Source organism: Taudactylus pleione, unplaced genomic scaffold, assembly GCF_031769625.1.
Source record: "Taudactylus pleione unplaced genomic scaffold, aTauple2 ptg000609l, whole genome shotgun sequence".
Taxonomy (NCBI): Eukaryota; Metazoa; Chordata; class Amphibia; order Anura; family Myobatrachidae; genus Taudactylus; species Taudactylus pleione.
In genome coordinates, this window is record NW_028285011.1 from 8,227,316 (window position 1) to 8,254,149 (window position 26,834).

Below are 26,834 nucleotides of genomic sequence, written 5' to 3' on the forward strand. Positions count from 1 at the left end.
CTGTCCCTGCGAATCCCCTCTGGACCCTCATCACGGTATTTTCGCAAATGCGCCGACCGGCTGCCGCTGCTACCCCCCCTGCCACCAAGCCCCGCCCCCATCACTAAGCCCCGCCCCATGCGATCGCCATCCCCCCGCGACCCCCCCTCCCTTAATTACACTTACCTGCAGTTATCGGGCCTCCGGTGATGTTCTCTGTCGCTCTGGTCAGGTGACATCCCATGCTGCACTGGGACCCTGTCAGGTGATGACCGGGCCCCAGTGCAGTATGGGAGACCAGCTGACCAGAGGGAGGACATCACCGGAGCCCCGATCACCGATCCCTGGACTCTGGTAAATTTTGTTTTTTTTACTATGTTTTTTTATTTTTTTTTAGCAGTGATCAGCGTGTGGTCTGTTTAGATCAGCTGGGGCCAGCTCCGGGATCTGCTCTGCATGTTAGAGTGGAGCAGGAGTACGGTAACCAGGGGAGACCATGGATAACACCACCTCCAGGTGGCGTTATTATCACAGGGCTTTCCCCGGTATTTTTTCACATTTTATTTTTAGTAACTTTGGCCAGATTACGTTTCCCATCACAGTTATGGGAAATGTGATTTGGTTACTAAAAAAAAGTGATAATTAGGGCTTGGAGTATAATTTTACGAATTCTATTCCAATTGCCCTTTAGTAACTGTAGGTGATACTAAAATAATATGAAAAGGGTGTGAAAACACCCTTTTTCACATTATTTTAGTAAAAATAATGTTAATAAATAGAGCATGGTATTTAAAATGTTCTCTGCTACTGTATTCATACTGCCTTGAGTAAAAGCTCTGCCGTCCAGTTCTAGTATAAATGTCACTTACAGTGTGTGCAATAAGTGTACAAAGAGTCCTTGCTGGGTCCCTTTACAGTTTGGCCCCGCATATGTATATTAATAACGTTATTTGTTTCTTTGGTTGGGGGAAAGCAGATCTCTCTCTCTCTCTCTCCCTCCCTCCCTCCCTCTATGAATTTAGTGGTGGGCTCTGCATTTCCCAGACAAACGCTGGTTCTTTCCACTGCAAACACAGTAAAGCTGGGTACACTACACATTAAACGATATGTGTACCCGGCGATCCGATGGGCGACAAGCAGACATGCCGGATGCGTGGTACACTTTAGACAATCCGATTGAGCTGCATGCAGGTTCGACCTGACGATGTGGCTGACGACCTAATGGTAACGTGCATGGCACAGAGCATACACATTAGATGATATTGACAATATATTGGACTGATCCATCTGATCGGCTGAAATATCATCTAATGTGTAGACAGCTTTAAAGTTACAAACAAAATCCTTTCTCCCATCTCTTGTCTCATGAGAAACTGCTAGGTGCACATGTCAGTCTAATTCTAGGAGCTTTCACCTGTGACAGACAGTCAGTGAGCAGGATTGATGCAGTACAGTAGCAATGTTTTATGACGCATGTCACTTGGTGGATTTAGGTTCCCATATTCAGGCTTTGTTTGCTGATCTACTGCCACAATGTTTGAAATGCTACCAAACACAAGCTATTCATTTTTCTCCTTAATACCAATGTCATGACAACCACCACATGACCTGCCTCAAACACCACTGTCTCCACGGTTTCCCTCCCCAGGCTCTGATCCTCCGTCTCACTCGTTTCAAAGTTTGCAGGCTAGGGAGGTAGCTCACAGGATGCACAGAGCCTATCAGCCAATATTACCATGTGGTAATAAATACTTGCAGCAGAAATGGGACAAAACTTACTATGATGAGCATAAGAGAAAGGTATGTCAGCTAATTATAATTTAAAAAATATATACTTGTAGTAATAGAGCAAAATTAATTTCACACAGCTGGTTTGTTTGGCTGTTGTGACGTATCTGTATCACAAACATTAAATTTTAGCAATACTGCCATTGCTTTAGTTGTATAACTCTTGTATTGCTATAGGTGCATACACACACAACGATTTAGTAAATGAATGATTTTAGTAAACTATTTTCATTAATTTTTTCAAGGGCAAATGAACGAAAATTGTTTACTAAAATCGTTCATTTACTAAATGTAATGAACGATTTTTTTGAACTACAAACTATTTTTGCATATTCCCTTATTGAAAATCGCTGAGTTGGTCAGTCTGACTGAACTACAAACGTGAATGAGCATGAACGATAATCGTTCATCGTTTTAACTTAGAAAGTGAATGATTTTTTCAACGATTGAACGATAAACGATATCGTTAACGATAATCGTTAAAAAAATCGTTGTGTGTGTGTATGCACCTTTAGAATTAAGTTTGTATTGGTTAATATTAGCAGCATTACTGAGGTCATTATAAAAAAAAAAAAGTATTTAACACTTGTTTTAAACTTAATAAAGCTGAAAGATTGTTGGATACCTCCCTACTCCTCCCTGCCCCCACACACATATAGAGATGAATGTCCTGATCTCGGGCTGGTGGGACAAGCCCCACAAGTGGGGAATTTCTTGCCGACAATGGAACAGTTGGTACTTGGGAGGTATGTTGTGAGTATGGTTTACTTGCATTGCAAATCGTTTACAACATAAAAACACTGACATCCTCTTTGGGACTCCTAGATTTTAACCAAAGCGAGGTTATGTTGGGGCAGATGTTTGCTGAATTCGAAATTTGGGGTAGTGTAGATGTTCCTGACTAAGGGCGTGATTCATCACAGATTGCAACTGCAACAGCGTAAGCAGATCGGGCGATGGTGTGTACTGCATACGCATCACAGTGCGTGTGTGCGCCAACTAGTATAGTGATTGCACTGTCCGTTTGAACGACGTTTCCTGGGCGTACATAAATTAGCAACAGCGCAAACAGATCGGCCGATGGTGCATCACAGCGCGTATGCGCCAACTCGCATTGCGATCGCACTGTCTGAACCCCATTTTCTGGGTGTGCATAAATTAGCAACTGCAACAGCATAAGCAGATCGGCCGATGGTGCGTACTGCATATGCATCACAGCGTATGTGCGCCAACTAATATTGCAATCGCACTGTCCGTTTCAATGCTGTTTCCTGGGCATGCATCAATTAGCCACTGCGACGGCATACGCAGCTTGAGTACTCATTGCGTGCGTCGAGAGTTGCAATTTCTGAGGCAGGTCAGACCTGCTGTAATTCTACGTGAGGGGCCGATGTTACGCGATGTTACCGATATTTTCACAGGGGGCACTGCATAAGGGGCAAAAATACAGGGGGCACGGGATAAGCCAGTGGGGGAGGGGGGCCTGCTTTCATGCTTATGGGGGCAGAGTGGGGCTGTTGTGATAACTTCGGGGTATGGGGTGGAGGTGGCTGGAGAGACACGTGAGGGGCCACTGCAGTGGCATGAGGGGGCTGCAATGACACATGAATGTGGGCTGGAATGGCAAGGGAGGGGGCTGGAGTGAAACATAGGGGAGCTGAAGTGTCTATTATTTGAATCTTGCTTTTTCAATGTATTTTAAGTGGTTCTGGATTTCAATATGTATTTTATGTGGATGTGATTTTTAAAATGTATTTTATGTGGTTGTGGCTTTTTTCAGTATATTTTATGTGGATCTGGCTTGTTTCAGTATATTTTACTTTTATTTTATGTGGATCTGGGTTGTTTCTGTGTATTTTATGTGAACGTGGCTTTTTCAATGTTTTCTATATTGCTCTGGCTTTTTTCACGTCAACTGAAAAAATTATATTGGGAAGATTATGTAAATTGCGTATTTTCAATGTGCTGGGCTGGGAGCCAGTGTGACTAAAAACGGGGGTATGACGCAAGGTCATGCTCCTGCTCCTGCAAATGTCATACCAAAGGCGTGCGCACAAAAATGGGGCGTGGCCTGGTGACAACTATGATATCGGCTCTTTAGCTTGACTACAGATATGTTTTGGCTCTTTGCCTCTAGCTGGTTGGCCACCCCCGGAGTAGGCGCACCAATGCGTCTAATGCTGATGGAAAGGTATTTAATTTTGCCACGCAAGTTTATTAAGATTATATAAAAGTGTGTAGAGGACGCAGTGTTTGGGGTGTCCTTGCTGTGCTGAAGCACAGACATTTCAACTCCATAAAAACATTTGGATGTGACATCACTGTATTACATAGTTGCCTACCCTCCCGATTTTAGCGGGAGGCTCCCGGTTTTTAATGAAGCCTCCCGCTCCCCTGCAAAGTGTACTTCAACTCCCGGTTTGTGGGCGGGGCCTGCGAGGGGACATCATGACGGCATGTCATTTTACTTAAAAGCCGGTGCTAGTGAGCAGTGCGCACACAGAGTGTGCTTGGGTGCGACAGCGGTGGCAGGCGGAGCCTGGTAGCAGCGCAGGTGTCGGGCTTCTGTGAGTAGCCGCATGGAGACACCAGTGTCTGGCTCCAGCGGCAGTAGCAGCGGATCCCTCACCCCTCTCCTACCTGCACATGGGAGCCGCAGCGACTGAGACATGGTGGAGGAGTCCTGTTGGAGCTGCAGAGAGGAGCTCTGGTCTGGCGGAGACAGCGCTGTGCTGTTCGGTGGAGAGGCTGGAGAAGTGCCCGGTCCCAAGGTGAGTACACTAACCTGTGTGTGAGTGTGAATGTTTGTGTGTTTGGAATGTATGTGTGTGTGTGTTTGGAATGTGTGTAAATGTATCTCTGTGAATGTATCTGTGTGTGTGTGTATGTGTGTGAATGTGTGTGAATGTATGTGTGTGTGTGTTTGGAATGTGTGTGAATGTATGTGTGTGTGTGTGAATGTATGTGTGTGTGTGTGTTTGGAATGTGTGTGAATGTATGTGTGTGTGTGTGTGAATGTATGTGTGTATGTGTGTATATGTGAATATGTGTAGGGCATCAAGTAATATGAATGTGGTAGGGCAGAGCTATATTAATGTCTGTGGGGGAGCTAGGGTCTCAGTTTATAGGACTATATACACCCATAGGTTGAGGTAGACACGCCCTTTGGGGCAGGCCACACCCCTGAATGGCACGTCGCGCTTTGCGCGGCGCATTCTGCTGCAATCTCCCTGAAAGTATTTTTCAAAAGTAGGCAAGTATGCTGTATTATCTGGTGGCGATGTAATCCTTGCTGTGGAAATGGTGACATTACTAAGTAGAACTGTTGTACTCATATTTTGTATGATTATAAAATGAACACAAGAACAAGCCATTATACACATATAAGGCCTGATTCAGAGGTGGGCGCTAATGCAGCTGCAACTACGTCTATTTCCGCAGTGCGACTGCCTCTTTATGCTAAGGCTGCAGCAAATAGTATTTGCACAGAGATGCCCATCTGATGCAGCGCTGATCCGCTACTTTGCCCATTAATGTGCAACATCGGTCGCAGCTTTGCACATTGAGGTGCACCACCAGTCCCACCATCAGAGATTGCACCAGCCCTATGGAGGCGCAAAATGTCCGTCTGAACATGGACGACAAACTCTGGATTTGACTAGCCACCCCGTTGTTACCACCCTGAAACACCCACTAAAATTGCCTCTGTCTGCGTCCAAATTTGTTCTGCGGCTTTTGGCTGTAATCAGTGAGATGCATGCGCAGTGCAAAACAATCGGCCAAATGTGTGCGTATTAGCAACTGCGATCCTTGCTGATTTAGACCCTATGTTGTTTAAAAATGTAAGAAATAGGAAATTCGACTAAAAATGCATCATATCCACTACTTTATCTTGTTTGAATGCTACTGTGCAACCTTCTGTTCATCTGTAAACACAGATATCCTTCTCGGTAGACAGATGCACATTGGCAGAAATCTAGGCAATTTTGTGCACGTCTGTTATGATGATGTTATGCCACATATTATTCTACATTGTAGTAACCCAATTCAGGGCCGTATTAAAGCCCAAGGGGGTTCCCCACTCCACCCCCGCATCTTCCTCTGTCTATCCTCCTCCGCGGCGCATCTTCCCAGTGATATTCAGGAAGATGGCGCATGCACACAAGAGAGCAAAGGCTCTGGCACACTGCGAAGCGCCATCTTTCCAAATATCACTGAGAACATGGCGCCGCTGGCGGAAGAAGGACCCGCCTGCTGGAGCAATGTAAGTATACTTTGGATGCAGGGTGTACTGTGCTGGGCCCATGTGCATTTGCACACTCTGCACTAGTGACGTGCAGAGAGGTAAATATGCCTATGCCCCAATTTACATTATTACACACAGTGCCACTAGTTCACACTATGCCACACACAGCCTCTCGTTCACATTATACCACACAAATGTTTTATTGCTTTGTTATCATTAGTGTAACACAATAAAGGAAATCATTCATTACAGCTTAGTCTTGCTATTTCATTTATCTGTCCATTTTCACGCTGTTTTCGGTAGCTTTTTGGACTAAGGTTTTTTGTTCTCCTGGAATCCTGCTTCCCATGTCCTCCTCATAAGTCTCTATACCAAATGTGGTGACATTCTAATTGTTAGACGGCACTGAATCGGGGAAGTTTAATTATGGTCACCCTGTATAACAGACATATTCAAGAAGTCATTCTTTAAATTGTATGACCTACCTGGCTGACTTAGATTGCATATTGATAGTGTTCACTCTAGCTTCGGCGGCAGGCAGGGCGCCGGAGCTAGAGAGGGCAACTTTGTGCGCGTGCCGGAGGCACGAAAAGGGGGCGTGTCTATAAGACGCGTCCCCTTTTCGTTATACTTGGGGGCGTTCCTGGCACTTACGGACACGCCGGGCAGCCCCCAAGCGCTGCAGACAGTGAGAATAAATGCCGGGCGCATGTGCCCAGCGTCTATTCTCCGGCGGTGACCGGGTCACTGCACATTTCTCCACCCGCGGGACACTGCATCCCGCGGGTGAAGACGGCACCTGCAGGCTGTGAGGGCAGGGTGCTTTTTGCCCTCCTTCTGGAGGGCAGGGCGCTTTTTGCCCTCCAGAAGGAGGGCAGGGCGACGCGCCACGCTAAAACAGCCTAGCGGGAACGCTATATTGAGATCATTGACTAAAGACAGCAAGGTTGTAATGGTATGTCAGTGTACTCTAAGTAACTAAAAGAATAGTATTGACTATCACTAATAGTTTCCACTATCTGCGTATGGCAATTTTTTTTAACTCGACATTTAACATAATTTTCCTCTTTCATACAATTAATTCTAATTGTTCTTAAAACTTCAAAGAAGTTTTAAAAATAATCGCTTTATTGTTCTGTCATACATCTATTTACTTGAATTTAAATTTAATACAAAAACCATTCTCTAATTTTCCCTCTCGAATATAAGATAATGTGAAATCTGCAAGCTGTTACTCAGTTGGTCCTGTATATTATTTATCACAGATGTCTAGGTACTGCGTGTGTGAAAATCCCTTTAGTAGTTCTAGAACTGACTGACACATGCCTGGGGGAAATCTATTTCCAAGACAATACAAGGAACACGCAAATGTTTTTCGCAGTTCTCATCTAAGGAGGAAGTCTTGTCCTGCAGCCTTTATTTGTCATTTCAGAGTGACACTGTGACAGGTCTGACTGCTCTAATCTTCCAAAAGAGCAGCTTCACACTATCTCCATGGGAACAATACACAATATACATGATTACACACATCAGTGTCAAGACCGACCATGACTTCTGTATACTAGCAGTCTTCAAATGATCAGTATTCTCAGTGGCAGATGGATATTTTATCAATAAATATGAACTAAAAAGTTTACATTTCAATTTAATATCTATATAATAAGAAAGAAAGTGTCTGTCTGTCTGTGATGCATGGCCAGAGTTTTGTACCTAGCTCCACCAAATTTGGCATGGTGGTGTAGTTTGACCAGGGTTAGGTTTTTACTATGAAGTTTGTCAGGGCCATGGAATTCTACATGAATCCCACCAAGGAGGCTGTGGAGTCTCCGATTTGAAATCTTTGTTTAAGCAAGTTTGCTCAGGATGTCCTCTGGTGCTTACAACTTCCCTGATATGAAGGCACAGGCTGATAGGTACCAGTAAAGGGACAGGCAGAGCTCCAACGGAAGAGTAGTAAATCGGAGGATCAACTGTCATGCTGCACCTGCACTGACAGTTACTAATTTCCTCCAAGTACATTTTCATATGCCATGCTCTCTTTTGTTGGTGGTCTGCAACCTATAAAAAATGAAGGCTGCAGATGTACTTCAAAATCCATTCCTCAATCCGGGCAACGCTGGATATCCCAGCTAGTTGATTGAACAACTTCACAAATTCAAAACCTTTTTTTTTTTAATAATAATAATAATAATAATAACAACTCTAGCTAGGTGTGTGTGCATTTATAAAACGGCATTTAACATTGTTTGCTAATATTTTTATTTGTTTAATCTTTATATTGAACAATAAAAAAGTATGTATTACATTATTATAATCCACATTATCCTAATATTTTAAAACAATCTAATGATAATTCCTAAAGCAATTAAAATTAATATACTTACCGTTGCACATTTTTAAACTATGGTATCTATTTATGAAGCAGCTTTTTTGCTGGAGATAGGGGCCATCACTGCTTCCTCCAGCTTAGCAACAGTGAGATCACAGAAAAATCACTGATTTCCATTGTGGTTCTGTATTTTTGCAGATTACCACATTCCCATTGTCTGTACAACTTAAGCTTTTTGGCGCTACGCAACGTCATCCAAAGGGCGGTTTATCTATACCCGGCAATGTGGGACAAAGTTGGAAAGGTCGGGTCCAACTAGTGTGTACATGCGCATTTTACAGTGACACCTTGCTGGCAATGCTAGGCTGCCAGTGACAGAGAAACATGTGAGGTTTTCACTGGAGCCTGTGTTGCTAAATAGCAGCGGTACTACAATCTGTATTGCTGTGAAAAGTGAGATACATATTTTAATTTAGTGCTGGGTCTACAGAAATATGTATTGGACAGCTTTTCCTACAGAAAGCAGGAAATGTGTAATAGGTGCTGGCTTTTATCAGAACAAAATAGGTTGGAACTCGGAGATAACGTGATTCTATTTTCTAAAGGGTTCCGTGTATTTTTCTATGTTTGGTTTTCAGATGTTTGGTCTCATTTTCTAAATAACACGGCTACGATTAGCAGCACATTTTTCCTTTACACCAGTTTTCAGAAATATCTTTCAATAACTCTTTTGAAAGTGACAAAATATTAAAATAACAGTATTTTAAATGTAAAATAAATAAAAAATTAATTTATACAGGCAGGTGCATAAATATTGGGACATTGACAGAATTTTCATATTTTGGCCTCTATTCACCACCACAATGGCTTTGAAATGAAACAAACAAGATGTGCTTTAACTGCAGACTTTCAGATTTAATTTGAGGGTAATTACATCCAAATCAGGTGTACGGTGTAGGAATTACAACGGTTTCTATATGTGCCTCCCACTTTTTAAGGGGCCAAAAGTAATGGGACAAACTAAACAATCCTAAATCTAACTTTCACTTTTTAATACTTTGTTGCAAATACTTTGCAGGCAATTACAGCCTGAAGTCTGGAACGCATAGACATCACCAGACGCTGGGTTTCATCCCTGGTGATGCTCTGCCAGGCCTCTACTGCAAATGTCTTCAGTTCCTGCTTGTTCTTGGGGCATTTTCCCTTCAGTTTTGTCTTCATCAAGTGAAATGCATGCTCATTCAGATTCAGGTCAGGGGATTGACTTGGCCATTGCATAACATTCCACTTTTTAGCCTTAAAAAACTCTTTGGTTGCTTTTGCAGTATGCTTCGGGTCATTGTCCATCTGCACTGTGAAGCGCCGTCCAATGAGTTCTGAAGCATTTGACTGAATATGAGCATATATTGCCCGAAACACTTCAGAATTCATTCTGCTGCTTTTGTCAAAAGTCACATCATCAATAAATAGAAGGGAACCAGTTCCATTGGCAGCCATACATGTCCACGCCATGACACTATCACCACCATGCTTCACTGATGAGGTGGTATGTTTTGGATCATGAGCAGTTCCTATACTCTTCTCTTCCCATCACTATGGTACAAGTTGATCTTTGTCTCATCTGTCCATAGGATGTTGTTCCAGAACTGTAATGCCTTTTTTAGATGTTGTTTGGCAAACTCTAATCTGGTCTGCCTGTTTTTGTGGCTCACCAATGGTTTACATCTTGTGGTGAACCCTCTATATTCACTCTTGTGAAGTCTTCTCTTGATTGTTGACTTTGACACATATACACCTACCTCCTGGAGAGTGTTCTTGATTTGGCCAACTGTTGTGAAGGGGTTTTTCTTCACCAGGGAAATAATTCTTCTGTCATCCACCACAGTTGTTTTCCGTGGTCTTCCGGTGTTGCTGAGCTCTCCGGTGCGTTCTTTCTTTTTAAGAATGTTCCAAACAGTTGATTTGGCCACACCTAATGTTTTTGCTATCTCTCTGATGGATTTGTTTTGATTTTTCAGCCTAATGATGGCTTGCTTCACTGATAGTGACAGCTCTTTGGATCTCATATTGGGCGTCGACAGCAACTGATTCCAAATGCAAATGTCACATCTAGAATCAACTCCAGACCTTTTACCTGCTTAATTGATAATGAAATAATGAGGGAATAGCCCACACCTGTCCATGAAATAGCTTTTGAGTTGATAGTCCCATTACTTTTGGCCCCTTAAAAAGTGGGAGGCACATATAGAACCCGTTGTAATTCCTACACCGTTCACCTGATTTGGATGTAATTACCCTCAAATTAAATCTGAAAGTCTGCAGTTAAAGCACATCTTGTTTGTTTCATTTCAACGCCATTGTAGTGGTGAATAGAGGCCAAAATATGAAAATTCTGTCAATGTCCCAATATTTATGCACCTGACTGTACATTATCAAATGTTAAATATGTGTATTTATATCCTGTGTCAGATTTGACAATATTTACTGTTATATTTTATAAGCCATGTGGTGAAAGTTTGTTGTAATAATTAACAGCAACATGGAAAGAAAATATTTTTTAATTCTGTACAACAGGCATATCAAACTCAAAATTCCAACCGGGCCGAATATTCAAGGTCTAAGAGTGTGTGGGCCGCAAGAATAAAAAAAGTCTTATATGCAATTTTGAAAGAGTTATTATTAAAATAAACCAATGCAGTGCTCCCTGTAGTAGTGCCCCCTGTAGAAGTGCCCCTTATGCAATGCCCCCTGTTTTAGAGCCCTTTATGCAATGCCACTGTAGTTGTGTCCCTTATGCAATGCCCCTTTTATAAGAGCTCCTTATGCAATGCCCCCTGTATTAGAGTCCCTTACGCAGTGCCCCCCGTAAAGCTCATTATGCAGTGTCCCCAGTAGTGCCCCTTATTCAGTGCCCCCATTAATGCCCCTAGTAGTGCCCCTTATGCTATGTCCCTTATGTTGTGCCCCCAGTAATGTCCTTAGTAGTGCCTCCGGTAATGCCCCTTATGCTGTGCCCCCTCCCAGTATAGAACAGGCCCCACTCCCCTGTGCAGTACCTATCTCTCTCTTACTTACCTCTTTTCACGCTGGCCACTGGGCACCACTCCCGTGTAGACGCCAGCCACTAACTGGATCTAACTAGATCCAGCAGGGTAGGCCACTCACATTGCAGGTGACACGGGTGACGTCATGACCCGCGAACTGCATCACTGGGAACGCTGGCCTCTGAAGCAATCAGAGGCTTCTCTGATCGCTTCAGAGACCAGCGTTCCAAGTTTAAACACAAATATTATGTGGCCCAGTCACCCCTGCCGCGATCGGAGCTGAGCTCGATCGCGGCTGGGGTGACTGGGCCACATAATATATGTATTTGGGCCCACACGGTTGGGCCACATAAAAGGTTTCTTTGGGCCGCATGTGGCCCGTGGGCTACGAGTTTGACATGCCTGCTGTACAACAATGAAATTCTTTTTGCCACTTTTGACAAAATCCCTCATAATGTTCTATGTTGAGTCCTGTACATTATTTCCACCCAGCAACCTAATAAAATGTATTCCGCTTATACAACGGTCCGTGAAAAAAAGGGGGGATGCTTTCCTGGGTCACGGAACGCTAATGCTGGTCATGTGACCCTTGGACACGTGACATAGTCACGTGCCATAACAATCCAGGAGACGTAGGTCTTGTAACAGCAGGTGACGTGATATCACGTGACACTAGCAATCCTTATTATTGGATTGGTAGATACTTCCCTGAATGACAACCAGCTGAAAAGCGCTTGTATTAATAAATGAATTCAGCGAATGAATTTAATATTAGAAGCGGAAGCTTTGAAGGTAATATTTTATGATTGATCTCTTCTTTTCTTATACTTTGCAAGGAATTTTACCTAGATTAACTCTACTGCACGTAATGGTTGGGAACATAATAGATCACTAATTGTACACCTGAAAGTAACTGACTTGTTATCCCAGGGTATTTAAACCCAAAAGGACATGCTAGGTCATTTTAGCCTCTGACGAAGCTTTAACAGACAGAGAAACGCGTTAGCCAGACCTCTATCATCTAAGGCAATTCTGGTTTCCTCTGGTCTGGACTGCCGGCCAGTTGAGTAAGCCTCAGCTTACTCAGGATGGCCGGCTTACGAGGCCAGTCCGTGGACACAGCCCCTGGCCTTGACACTCCTGGAAAACGGGGAGGACATGCCCCCATTTCTGGGAATGATGGCCATCCCCGCACCTTAAATGTCAATCAGGGAGAGGCATAGAAGGAGCTGTGTTCTGTACATTCACAGATTGGGTCCTGCACATGTGCAGATTCACGATAATCGTGAATCTGCATTCAGCATTGCACATACATGCAATGCTGAATCAGCCCAATTGTCTATAACAAATATAAAACAGTTTTTGAAAAGTTAGTTCTATATAGATGAATACAGGAGAACACCTCTATCCCCCCATCATGCTGCTTAACCAGCTTGGACGCTACTTAGAGCCGCAGAGCCATAGCTTGGGACATATGACATTTATTTTAGCCCAAGGCCTTATTGCTCCCACCGAGATGAAATATGGAGGAGTGTTCTCAGATGCCCAATGAATTCCTAGTTATGACTTTGCATGGCCACATCAATATTTGACATCAATCAGTAGTGCTGATGTGGAGAAGGGAGCCGGTGGGGTGAGAAGATTTACTCTTAGCTGTACTTAGGGCACTTGAGAAAACAGGATGTAGAAGGGATATTAATGTTTTCTACTACAGGATTTAAGTAATCTGTACTTGGCAAAGGTAAACCTGTCACAATAGTAATTATCCTCTTCAACACGTACAATTTAAATATAAGTATGTATTATGTCTTCATTTATAGTGTATATATATATATATATATATATATAATATATGGTCATAAACAATTAAAACGTGTAGCATGAATATAGAGTGATGTTAATAAGTAGATCTTTTTATTACAATAGAATTCTAGACTGCTCTCCAGAATAAACTGCACAGGGGAGTGATTAGTGTCGCTTAGCAGCTCTGCAACTATAGACACATTTACTAGCAATTGTACATACAACACTGTTGCATGGTAAATACCAGTACTTTGTATAACATGTAATTTAAACAAAAGAGCAGTCAGGACTACTCTTTGGATACAAAAGGTATAAAATTACAGTGGCATCAGCTGTATTTAGTGTAATAATATAAGTACAGCTATAACACAAATATTTAATCAAAATACTTTGCAAGTGTAGAAAGCAAACAATAAAATGAAAAAATAATATACAAAAAAAATAACTAAATAATATTGTTCTGCAACAAAAATTGTAAGAAATAAAATCTACCAATTGTGTTATCTGGCGACCGACACAGCAGAGCTCCTAATTATCTGTCAGGATCAGACTATAGACATGTAAATACATACAAGTCCACATACACCTATCTTCAATGGGGCTTTATAGCGCACCATTAAAAAAATGACTACGACACGCCATGCGTCTTTTTTGCACAAATATGCTTTCTTGTTCGGCAAGTATATGTCTTTCGCACTGCTAATGGAAAGGTACAGTATGCATACCTAGTACACATTTGGTGATCTTCTGTACCAAAGACCAGGGATCAATATATTGAGCCGCGCTATGCAACCCGCCACTTTGTATTGTGCAAATTTTACACTGACACAACTGCAACAAAAGTGCAATTTCCAAGTCCCCAATACAATACAAGTTTGTAGGTCTGTGGGCCTGATTCAGAGCCGGACGCTCTGACCAGAGCGCTCGCTCTGAATCATGGCCCTCCTACCTAAAAATGGAGCGGCCTCCTGGCCGCTCGCATAGCTGTGGGTGACCACCCACAGCTTATGCGAGCGGCCAAAAAGATGACCATCGCGACCATCGGGCTTGCGACGAGACCCTGCGGTAGGGTCTCGTTGCCGCAAGCCCAGGAGTGCTTTTGGCTCTATCAGAGCCAAAAGCACTCCCACTGACATCACTAGTGATGTCAGTGGGGCCGGACCCAGACGGTAGGCGTTCCCATGGGAACGCCTCCGTCTGGGCAGCAACTCCCCCAGCACGCCCACCAAAGGGGGCGTGCTGTCACTCACCATCGACAGCACGCCCCCTTTGGTGCGAGACCCATAGCGACAGCTTGGCTGTCGCTATGCGGGTCTCGCGCATGCGCACAACGGAGCTCCCTCCGTCGTGCGCATGCGCATTAGGGCACCATCGACCCGCTTGCGAGCGCTCAGAGCGGGTCTGAATTAGGCCCTGTGTCTGCAGTGCGAAAAATATGCTATGCAATAAAGATTTAAACATGTGAAAATTGGTCATGGCGCTACATCTAAAGGGGCCTATCCATTAGCAGATGTTTTTCTGAACGATGAAAGACAAAAGATATCTATTGAAAATTCCAGTGGCTGTGCTGAAAGATATCTGTCATGTACATGACAGATTTTTGCAAAAGACGAACGATGAACGATATTGCATGACATCATTCAGGGAGTGGATTTTTTTCTCTCCAGTGCTTTGTAGCTGCTGTTAATATCGTTCGTCGTTCACCGCATATAAACTGCCAGATATTCCTAATATCTGGCAGCGATATGCGATAATTGACCAACTTGTTGGAGAGACGAAAGATAATATTTATCGGCTGCGGGAGTGCGCATCTGTCATCGTTCAGGGCCTATCCATTAGCAGGTAAATTGAACGACTGAACGATATATCGTTCAGTCGTTCAATTTATCTGCTAATGGATAGGCCCCTTACGTCACACTGTATGGCGCAAAAATGCTAGTTGATCTAAGAAATCTATAAATATTGTTGCTATTAGCTGTGTATCTTTTTTTTTTAAATCACCTGGCAATGTATGTTAAACAATGTAGTGCTGCAAAGCTAATTATGAGGATAGACAGATAAATATGATTTTTTGTAGTCTTCATTTACGTTTCACAGTGAATATTGTGCATAGTGATGGAGATTTGTATGTTTCAGGTACAGTCTGCTAAACCGATGGTGGATACTAAAAGTCCTCAAACATATGTCCATCTCAATCTCAAACTCAAGAAATTGAAGGTAATTTCAATTTTTTTCTCATATTTTCACTGTTAAAACTATAAGTATGGTACCAGCTGAGGGCTATACGGTAACTACATTTCTGGCCATTGAGCAGAACAGTCACTGATGATCAGTTTGCTCTTTCCTGCAAAGAAACGACAACTTTGGAGTCATCCTTCTCCTACATGTGTTCCTGGAGCCTGCGTTTACTGATTAGATGAAAAAAGAATTGTCCAATTCCAATTTGTTTTTAATGTATTCTGTACCATTATATATAATTAAACGTATCTATATATATTTTTTAAAAATGCATAATTGTATTTATACTGAGTTTACTGTTTTGCTTTGTCTCAGTAGGACATCTATTAACATTTCACTCAGTACACAAGGATCTGCTATCATGCTCCCAACTTTTTTGTAACTGTAGCAATCTGTGCAGAATTAATTCATTGATTAAAAAATGCTTCGGTTAGGATGCATTTGGTAAGTTGCCAAACTTCTCTTTAGACAGCAATAGAAACAGTGACAAACTACTGCAGACTATATGTATCCATTTAAAGTATATAAGAAATGTTATGTTATGTCTATAGCTTGAAGAAGAGCGACTATCAGTTATTGAAAGGGACAACCATCTGTTGCTAGAGAAAATGTCAACTATCATGAGAACCAAAGGAAGGATTGACAACAAAAATAATTATGAAGGAAAAAGGTAACAGTTCCAGTTCTATGGTAGATCTAAGAATTTTATATAGTTGTTATCTATATTCTCCAAAGTGGTTTGCTATAAAAGTAGCCTAAAACTAATAAAATATGTACAGAATCTTTGCTGTTATTGCGTTCGGCCATCCACAAATCTGGCCAAACCGGATCTATTTGTTTGGTGAACATTATCAATTAGAAAGTTTAACCTTTATGGTGGCGATTCTATTCTGCGCGATGATCACGAAGATCGGTACAGAAGAGTTTGCCTTGCACCCCATAGAAGTGTGCAGGAAAAGTGGGAGATGTTGGGCTTATATAGCATAAGATAATGTGCACATTGTGGTCCTGATTTAGAGTCGCATTCCTGTGGATGCCAGTGGGCATATATGGGAGGTAACAGAGGTGTAGTTAAGCACACGTGCGTATTGTGGGTTTGTCGCTGTAAGTGGCTGCGCCCAAAGATGCACAGCCGCTCACACAGGAGGCCATACTCAGATGAAGAAACTGCACCTGCATAGGGATGATGCAAGATTCTATGGTGCGTCTAAAGATGCACCAAGACAGAAATGCACCGTCGCAATACTCTGTAGGTGGACATCTCAGTATTAAGAAAGTCGGCCGCAGCATTAACATAATCGCAGTCATGGCTGCCGCAAAGGACGCATTCGCGTCAGTGTCTGCGTGTGACTCTGAATCAGGACCTGTGACCCCAACATTATGCAGAATTGAGTTGCCCCCTTAGATTTTTTTCCTGTGTATGTACAGATATTAGACTTCACCTAATTTACACCACTGAGTGGTTATTTACACACATTCTCCCAGCTGCATATCATTTATCACATTCATGTTTGGTAAGAGATATATTACTTGGTTGCTTTTTTAGGATAATAAAATTCATGGCACCCTACATACATACATTCCCCACCTCAATCATTTATCTTTTAACATTTCAGATTGTTGCTTTCTCAGAGTAGTCAATAAATGCAGCGTAATTGCAGGAGGGCAGTAAAGCACTAAGGGCCTGATTCAGAGGTGCACACTATGTTGATGCCGCACGCAAGAGACCGATGTTTTCAGTCTGCACATGCGTCCCGACTGTTACCGCTGAAAGCTGCAGGACAAATTTGGATGCAGAGAGGCAATTTCAGTGGCCGTTTCTGGAAGGTAACGGGAGTGGCTAGCCAGGTGCGAGCATGTCGTGGTCAGCGACTGCACTGACCTCGGCAGCCATAGGGTTGGTGCAGTCCCTGATAGTGTGTCTGATGGTGCGTCTTAGTACACACAGTGGCGGATTAGCGGCACAGCTGGTGGGTGTCTCCATCGGCTGCATCATTAACATAAAGACACAATCACACTGTGTCACAAGATGCAGATGCGGCTGCAATAGCGTGCACCTCTGAATCAGGCCTCAATGTACATACAAATTAACTAAAAGAAGCACTAGAACCTGCTGTCACATGCAGTCATGCTTCCCGGGCTCTGCCAGTTCTGATACACTGAACAGGTAAATTAAGTATATGGCTACGGATGAGACCTATGAGAGCGGGAATTCAAAGAGATGACACTTCGGGCTCTCATATCTCCTTTCATATTCCGTAGACCAGAATTTGGCAGCCTGACAACTATACTTCACTTAACCTTGTTGAAACAGATTAAGGAGCCTATTCATGATCACTTAATTTTTACAAAAGCAGGTGAAAATGCAATTGCAAAAATGAAGTTTTAAGGCCATTCATCATGAAGGTAAAGTAGGAGATATCACAGATATCTCCTACTTACCTTCCTCTAGCGGAATGGCTCGCTGTCCATGAGGACAGAATTAATCTAGCTCCGAAAATATTATATTTTTAGAGCTTGAGTGCGGGAGCATTCGCCATCTTCAGATGACTAATGCTCCCGATACCTGAAGGAGCCCCATGTTTGCCAACAGGGATCCTTTAAGATCCCTCCGCCTCTGTTCAGCTATTTCCGCCGGACGTCGAGGCTCTTGTGAGCATGCATGACCTGTAGTTCGCGCATGCAGGCTCCTGTCACTGCTCCTAAAGGATTTACTGCTCCGAAAAGGAGCGGTGAAGCCGCTCGCAGGACAGCTGTTTTTCGGATCAGCTGTCACCGTGCCGGAGCAATGATGAATTGCTCCAGAATCCGCAGCAAGTTAGAATGATAATTATCGGGGTGCTGGTCTATTAGTAAGACTTTTATTAAATATTCATTTATATTCTTGTTATTGTTACTTCTTGTTATTGTTACTACGGAATTGGTATGTAATGCCGGCTGTCGGGATGCCTCCTTTCAGAATACCGACAGCAGCATCCCGATGATATCCCAACAGGGGTTGGGTAAGTATACTTACCCTTGCCCCTTCTCCCCTAACCCTAACCCTCCCTTCTTGTAGCCTAACCCTAACCCTCCCCGTTAGTGCCTAAACCTGTCTCCCCCCTTCGTGCCTAAACCTAACCCTCCCCCCTTAGTGCCTAACCCCACAACTAACACTAAGGGCGCCCCAGACATACCTCACTCGGGCTGCCCGTTCTTCTGTGTTCCGGTGTCGGGGTTAAGATAGGCGTCTGCGTTTCAACGCCCATGTTAAATCCTTCGTCGGGCATCCCCTGTGGGGACTGAGAACAGCGGCATCGCGGCCGCCGGTCTCATAACTACATCTTGTTACTATTATATAAAACAACCGTTATGAGTGAACCAAATGACAGATTACATTTTAAATATGAATTCAATTTAATGTATAAATTTAGACCAGCTAAAACTGTAACAGTGAGCTCCAGGCAAAAAGTCATAATAACACATAATACTTATAAAACACATAAAAAAATATCAGTTTGATACATGAAAGCTAAATACTACAGTTTGTCGTATTATTCAGTAATATATGACCTTCTCCTCTGCTTCAGCTTAAACAAGGAAAAAAGAGAACAAGAGTTGCTGAAAGTTTCCAGAGAAAATCAAAATATTGGGGACAGACTTACAAAGTGTGAGCCTCAGTATCGCTCTGAGAAGTGGAATGAGGATTGGGTAAAAGCAGAGAAATACATGGACAGCATCGCTAAATACCCAAGAGGATGGTATGCCACCCATCACCAGAAGGTAGTGTGGGGGTATGACACCTCAAAAAACAGAGAATTTGGTAGAGAACAGATATATTAATAGCATTTCAAGATATATTTTATATGCCAGATTAAATGAAACGTATACTCTTAATATGTTGCTATCAATGAAGAAGGTCTTAGTAACAGACTTATACCTCTTCATGTCATCTAATAGGAAATAAGAGCCTGATTCAGACCCGCTCGCGAGCGCTGAGCGCTCGCAAGCGGGTCGATGGTGCCCTAGTGCGCATGCGCACGACGGAGGGAGCTCCGTCGTGCGCATGCGCGAGACCCGCATAGCGACAGCCAAGGGTCTCGCACCAAAGGGGGGCATGCTGTCGATGGTGAGTGACAGCACGCCCCCTTTGGTGGGCGTGCCGGGGGTGTTGCTGCCCAGACGGAGGCGTTCCCATGGGAAAGCCTCCCGTTTGGGGCCGGCCCCACTGACATCACTAGTGATGTCAGTGGGAGTGCTTTTGGCTCTGATAGAGCCAAAAGCACTCCTGGGCTTGCGGCAGCGAGACCCTACCGCAGGGTCTCGTCGCAAGCCTGATGGTCGCGATGGTCTTGACCATTGCGACCATCTTTTTGGCCGCTCGCATAAGCTGTGGGTGGTCACCCACAGCTATGCGAGCGGGCAGGAGGCCGCTCCATTTTTAGGTAGGAGGGCCCTGATTCAGAGCGAGCGCTCTGGTCAGAGCGTCCAGCTCTGAATCAGGCCCTAAGTTTGCTATTGGCTATTAGCACTTTGCAATTTTTTAATAAATGTTCGGAAAAATCAAGTTTTATTATGTTTAATACAGCTTAATAATAGCATGTAAACCATAATTACATGTAAAGCGGTGCTTTAGGTTTCTGACATATCTATCATTAAAATCGTGAATCCTGTTACAAGACATTCTTGCAAATAATTAATTTGCATGTTAAAATTAAGCAAAAGAGGCCTATGGGCCCCATTTACCAACAAACCTTAATACCAACGGCATATTTTATATAGTACCGCAGTGATACTAAGGAATATGCCACTATCATTTAACATTAATTACTTCCCTGGCGCAGTCCAGTTCAGCACAGATTGCAACAGCGTACGCATTGCAGTGCTCGTGCATGCCTCACTGCGATCGGGACTGCGATCGCAGTGACTATGCGCTGCCTGAGCTCTCACTGTGTACCGGATGGTTAGCAGTTTCTGAATAAGGTCTGACCTTGTGCAAGTGTGCATGAGGCTGCGATTGTACTCGATATTACTGATGGTTTCGCAGCCTTGCTAAGTATTACGGATGTGTGTAAGGTAAGCTGACTTATGTTGAGCTGTGACGGCATAGTGATCGCAGAGGATTAGCAAAAATTTGCAGTGAGACTGCGTGCGTAATCACAGCAGTGATCACACTTGCGATTCGTACTGAATCAGGCCCATAATCGGAATAGAACCTGTTGCCTAGTACAGTGATCCAGCAATGCTAACCACTGTGCCATAGTAGTATAAGGTTGTGATGAAAAGCAGCGCTTATAGGTTTGGTCTTTTTTTCCCTGCAGGTTTTAAAAGGAAAAAAGAAAGTAGTAAGAAGAGAGTCTGAGATATATATAAAAAATAAAGAGGAGGAAGATGATAATGATTGGGAAAGAGAATCAGTGGAAGAAAAAGATACTAAAGAAGATTTAAACAAAGAGAAAGCTGTAAATACCACAGAAAATAAAGTTCAAGAAACAGAAAACAAAACAGAAGAAAAGACTAAAGATGCAAATCAGGAGACAGCAGCTAGCATGAAAGAGGAAACCCAGGAGAACACCAGGATGGAGCAGGAGTCTCGGAGGGAAGAGGAGAAGGGAGAGGATAAAAGTGAAGATAATAATTATGATACTGAGAGAGACGACAAATCTGACAAGTCAGAAGAGTCAGAGAGTGACCAAGAGACAGACAGGGAGAATCATTCAGTCCATAACTCAGAGTAGAGTATTATTGTCAGCCTGCACTGGATGTAAATGGTTACATAATGAAGGTATGACCAATCACCATGTGGATGCTGTAGAAGATAAAGGAAAGGTTGGGTAGTAATGTTTAGGAACTGGTATTATACTGGATCAGAAGTATAATATCATGAAAGCTTACACTTCTAAAACCAGCAGATGTTAAATATTATCTCTAGTCACACATAACTCATTCTTTGTTACTTCTATGCTGTTGTAACTATTAGTTATATAAACATTTGCTGTAACTATAAAGGTTGACAAATATTATTCTCACATATATTTCTGATGATGATGTGTAAATAGGTTGTAGGCTAAAACAATGTTCTTGAAAATGTTCATGAACTGGCACCGTGCTCCAACTTACTAGCTCCTGTGGCATGGTGTCTGAGTATGGTGTCTCTCTTCCCCTGGTGCTGACACTTAGGGGTACATTTATCAAAGGTCGATTTGACTTTCGTTTTGAGTCGGTTTCAGATGAGGCAAATCGAACTTCAAAATTCAAATCCCTCTGAAGTCCTCTCATTTACGAAGATTCGATTTGAGAAGCATTTCTCAAATCGAATTCGATTTGGAACAGTGATTTGCTGTTCGATTTGTTGTTCATGTACAAATCGTGCAGCAAATCACACTTCAAACCGAACTGCAAATCCCCGTCTGAACATGAACTGCTACATGTTTTCACTTTCAGCATGAGCAGTTCATTTTCACACAGATACATGCAGACATCAGTGAGATGCCTGCATGTATCTGACGGTAAACAGCTTATAAATAGTTACATTTAGAAAAAAAATTATGTGTGGTGTCCCACCAAAACAGTACCAGCCCCGGACTTTGACTATGTACAGGGAAAAAATTGCATAGGGTTCCCCTGTACTTAGTACAACCAGCATTGGGCTTTAGGAACCAGTCCTGGTTCTGGAATTATAGGGAAAAAATTGCGTAGGGTCTCACTGTAATTGCTAGAACCAGCACTGAACCCTTTCTAACGGGGAATGATGCCACAGCCAGGGGAGCCCTATCACCAGGCCCCCCAGCAGCAGCATCAGCCCTGACCGCTAGTCAGCTCAGGCCAGGGATCCCTGGGGAGTTGGGGACCCCCCCCCAATAAAGGGGTCCCCCTCTCCAGAGCAACCCTAGCCTAGGCTAATAGCCTGGGGCTATCCCCGCCACCCCTGGGCGGTGGGTGGCGGGTTGATAGTGTAGGTGTAGTGTAAAAATAGAACAATAAAAACATTGTCTTTACAGTAGAACTGCAGGTCCCAGCAAGCCTCCCCACATGCTGGTACTTGGAGAACCACAAGTACCAGCATGCGGGGCCTTAAGGGCCCACTGGTAGCTGTAGTTCACCTGTAATGAAATGTTGAAAAAAAAACACAAGACACACACACCGTACACAGTATAATTTTAATAAACATACATGCATTCACACATGTACACATACTCACCTATGTATCCCTGTAGCATCGGTACCCTTCTCCAGTAGAAATTCCATAGGGTACCTGTGGAAAAAAAACATACTCACCGTCTCATATGCGTGGTTCTGTCCTCTTTGGTCCAAAGTAGGCATCCATGGTCTTCTTAAAATAAAAAAACGAAAAACGCGAACCACGCACTAAGTAATAACCATCCTTAACAAGGATGGTTTTTACTTCCCGACTGAAGCACTCAGACGCAGCTTCCTCCTTTGAAGGTCCGCCCCTGCCTCTCTCAGCCAAAGAACGGCTCCCTCCATTGAACTCAATGGAGAGCCGCAGGGTAACTAAAGTTTATACTGCGGTTCCCATCATTGAGTTCAATGGAGGGAGCCGTTCATTGGCTGGGAGGCGGAGGCTGACTTCTCTCAGCCAATGAACTCTCAGACATGGACCTTCAGAGGAGGAAGCCGCGTCTGAGCGCTTCATTCTGGAATTAATAACCATCCTTGTTAAGGATGGTTATTACTTAGTGCATGGTTCACGTTTTTAATTTTTTAATTTTAAGAAGATCTTCGATGTCTACAGGGACAAGAGTACCACTCCAGGTAATGTAGGTGAGTATGTGTGAATGTGTATGTATGTATGTATTAACTTATACTGTGTACGGTGTGTGTGTGTGTTTAATTCAACATTTCATTACAGGTGAACTACAAGTACCAGTGGGCCCTTAATGCCCCGCATGCTGGTACTTGTGGTTCTCCAAGTACCAGCATTCGGGGGAGGCTTGCTGGGACCTGCAATTCTACTGTAAAGACAGTGTTTGTATTATTCTATTTTTAGACCTCTGCTAGTATACTCATTCTGCACTTGTACCTGTGTCCCTGACTGCCACTCTGCTTTGACCATCCTTCTGAATTTGTACTGAGCTCTGTGCACCCACACCAAGCTAGTCACATCCAGGGGGTAACTATAGCAATGCAACCTGCGGCTTCTGGCAGTGAAGTACATACCACCTTCCAGCACCATGACCCTGCCAGCGCACAACTCTGATCTGACATTAAAATCCATCACCTCAGTCCTCACGGTGACAAGAATTCTAGCTATCAATTCACTAGGAATAAATGCCTAATTAAAGCCACAAGTTCTTATGAATGAATAGATCACTTTTTGAGGAATGTTAGTTAAGCCCTCATAATGACTTTTTACAGATAATAAAATATCTAAATTAATTAAATATATGTCAATCTTTAAAGCTACGGATTAATCGTATTTTGTTGCACATAAGATTCCTAGACACAGATTCAGTTCCACCATATCTAGCCCAGGTGAGTGAGCAATCATCAGCTGACAAGAGACTTTTAGATGGGTAATCAGTTCACTGCAATGTTTGGCTGCACACATTGCAAAAGAAGAATACGTTGAATTGCCTCCATAGTGTGGTCAGGTGATGACTACTCACAATGTCGGGTAGTGGTAATACAGTTTGCAGTTTCTGTCAGTCCTACTCAGCATATTATAGGTTCCAATCATTATCAAGACTATTGGTTGAGTTGGGCCTACGCACATAGTAATTATTAAGCTATATACCACTAAACTAGATGTCAATTTCTGCATGTGTAGACATCTTTAGCATATATCAGAGATTCCCAAACTCCGCAATTACAGTCCACGTTTTAAAGATATCCATGCTTGAGCACAGGTGACTTAATTAGTACCTCAGTTAATTTAATTTAACCATCTGGCCACAAGCATAGATATCCTTAATACCTGGCCTGTAATGGCAGAGTTTGGGCACCTCTGGCCTACATTGTGATTATTATCATTTATTGCTCCTAAAAATTAGCAAAAATAGTTACCTGCTGCTCCAATCCTTGAACCCTTAATAATCCCTAACACCTGTTGTTAAACACCTGAATGTTGTGTGAGATATATATATTTTCATACTAAGGGGCCTATTTATCGTTAAATATTTGCGGCTTGCCATATCATCCCTTTAATTCTAGACATATGTTAATTACATAGATTCTGTGTCCCAAACTAAAGGGTTGATATGGCAAACCTATATATAAGAACATACGTTTTACGTGGATTGGGTCCCTATAATACTGAGATCCTGGCTATGGGAGTGTTGCAAAACGTTTCATTAGCTTTACCAGAACTTTACCAATCTACCAGATTGTGAGATTTATATTTCAGGTGTTTAATAACTGCTATGATAAACACAATATGTTAGTGATTTTTGCAGATTTAAGGTTCTGAGCGTTACGTCATTATTTTGGTTATATAGGGCCTGATTCACTACTGATCACAACTGCAATTGCGCATGCAATCGGCCGATTGGTGCGTTCTGCGCATGTGTATGCATCGCAGTGTGCGAAGACTCCGCTGCGATCGGGACTACGATCACTGTGACCACGCAGACCCATCACAGAGTGATTGACAAGAAGTACCATTTGGGGGTGGTGACCGGGGGGGTGGTCGGTGAAACTCAGGCATGCCAAATCGTTTGAACGCCGTTACAGGGGTGTGCATAAATTATCCACTGCGATGTCGTACACAGCTTGTGTACTCACTGCGTGCGATGGGGTTAGCAATTCCTGAGTAAGGTCATAGCTTGTGCAAGTGTGCGTGAGGCTGCGATTGTACTCAATGGTAACGATGGTTTTGCAGTCTTGCTAAGTATTACAGATGTGTGTAAGGTAAGGTGGGCATTCTTATGTTAGGATGTTATGGCATAGCGATTGCAATCATTAGCATATCTTCGCAGTGAGACTGCATGCGAAATCACTATTGCGACCACAATAGTGATCCTTACTGAATCAGGCCCACAGTACCTTAGATTGGATATATAGATCAGTTCAGCTCACTTTGATCGCCTCAAAACCCAGTGTACTGGTATTCCCTAGAAAACATTAATATATAAAAATACAAAATAATAATTCATATAAGAACTGCCTACATGAACTGCTTTGCATAGAAGTGTAACCAACATGGCAGGTATGTTTAGTTTCAGTTGAGCTATTGATACAATTGTAAATAAAAATTCCAAAGGTCAATTTCACCTGTGTTTACTTTACTCTGTATGTGGAATAAAAATACATTTTAACCGCTTCATGATTTCGCTACTCTTCATGTTTGCATGACTTGCTTTTCTAACATTATATATACAGCGGGTAAAATAAGTATTAAACACATCAACATTTTTCTCAGTAAATATATTTGTAATGGGGCTATTGAATGGACTTTTCACCAAATGTCAGCAACAACCCATGCAATCCACACATGCAAAGAAATCAGACCATAGATGTCCATAAATTAAGTTATGTGCAATAATGTGACATGACACAGGGAAAAAGAATTGAACGCATGAAGAAAGGAAGGTGCAAAAAGGCAGGGAAAGCTAAGACACCAGCTGAAATCCATCAGTAATTAGAAAGCAATCCTGTCCCTTGTCAGTGCACATTAAGCTGGTTCAGTCCCAACTGATGGCCTAAAAAGGTATCTCATTACCAAGGTGTCACACAAGAAACATCTCATGATGGGTAAAAGCAAAGAGCTCTCTCAAGACTTTTGCAACCTTATTGTTGCAAAACATACTGATGACATTGGATACAGAAGGATTTCTAAACTTCTGAATGTTCCAGTAAGCACTGTTAGGGCCATAATTTGGAAGTGGAAAGAACATAATTTCACCATAAACCGGCCACGACCAGGTGCTTCTAGCAAGATTTCTGACAAAAGAGTGAAACAAATTATCAGAAGAGTTATCCAAGAGCCAAGGACCACTTGTGGAGAGCTTCAGAAAGACCTGGAATTAGCAGGTACAATTGTTTCAAAGAAAACAATAAGTAATGCACTCAACCGGCATGGCCTGTATGCACGCTCACCACGCAAGACTCCATTGCTGAAGAAAAAGCATGTCGAAGCTTGTTTAAAGTCTGCTGCACAACATTTGGACAAGCCTGTGGAATACTGGGAGAATCTAGTCTGGTTAGATGAGACCAAAATTGAACTATTTGGATGCCATAATCAGGGCCGGCAACAGAAACCTTGGGGCCTGGTACACTCATATCTCTGGGGCCTCAACCCCCCCCCTCGGGATCCCGTTGGTCAGAATCCCGACGCCGGCATCCTGACAGGGTTAGGATATCGACAACTGTTGATCGGTATCCTAACCCTTCTCCCTACCCCTCCCTTCCTGATGCCTAAACCTAACCGTCCCCCCTTAGTGCCTAATCCTAACCCCACCCAGTGTTG

The 26,834-nt window shown here is 43.0% G+C and overlaps 1 protein-coding gene across 1 annotated transcript; it reads left to right on the forward strand.

Moving 5' to 3' along the window:
- Positions 1-1,683: 1,683 nt before the first annotated feature.
- CFAP97D2 (CFAP97 domain containing 2) lies at positions 1,684-22,378 on the forward strand. The gene is made up of 5 exons (XM_088454056.1): positions 1,684-1,779; positions 15,326-15,406; positions 15,979-16,097; positions 18,997-19,189; positions 20,728-22,378. Exons 1-5 carry the CDS (start codon positions 1,687-1,689, stop codon positions 21,142-21,144), a joined length of 903 nt encoding a protein of 300 aa, XP_088310182.1. The 5' UTR covers positions 1,684-1,686; the 3' UTR covers positions 21,145-22,378.
- The last annotated feature ends 4,456 nt before the right edge of the window (positions 22,379-26,834 follow it).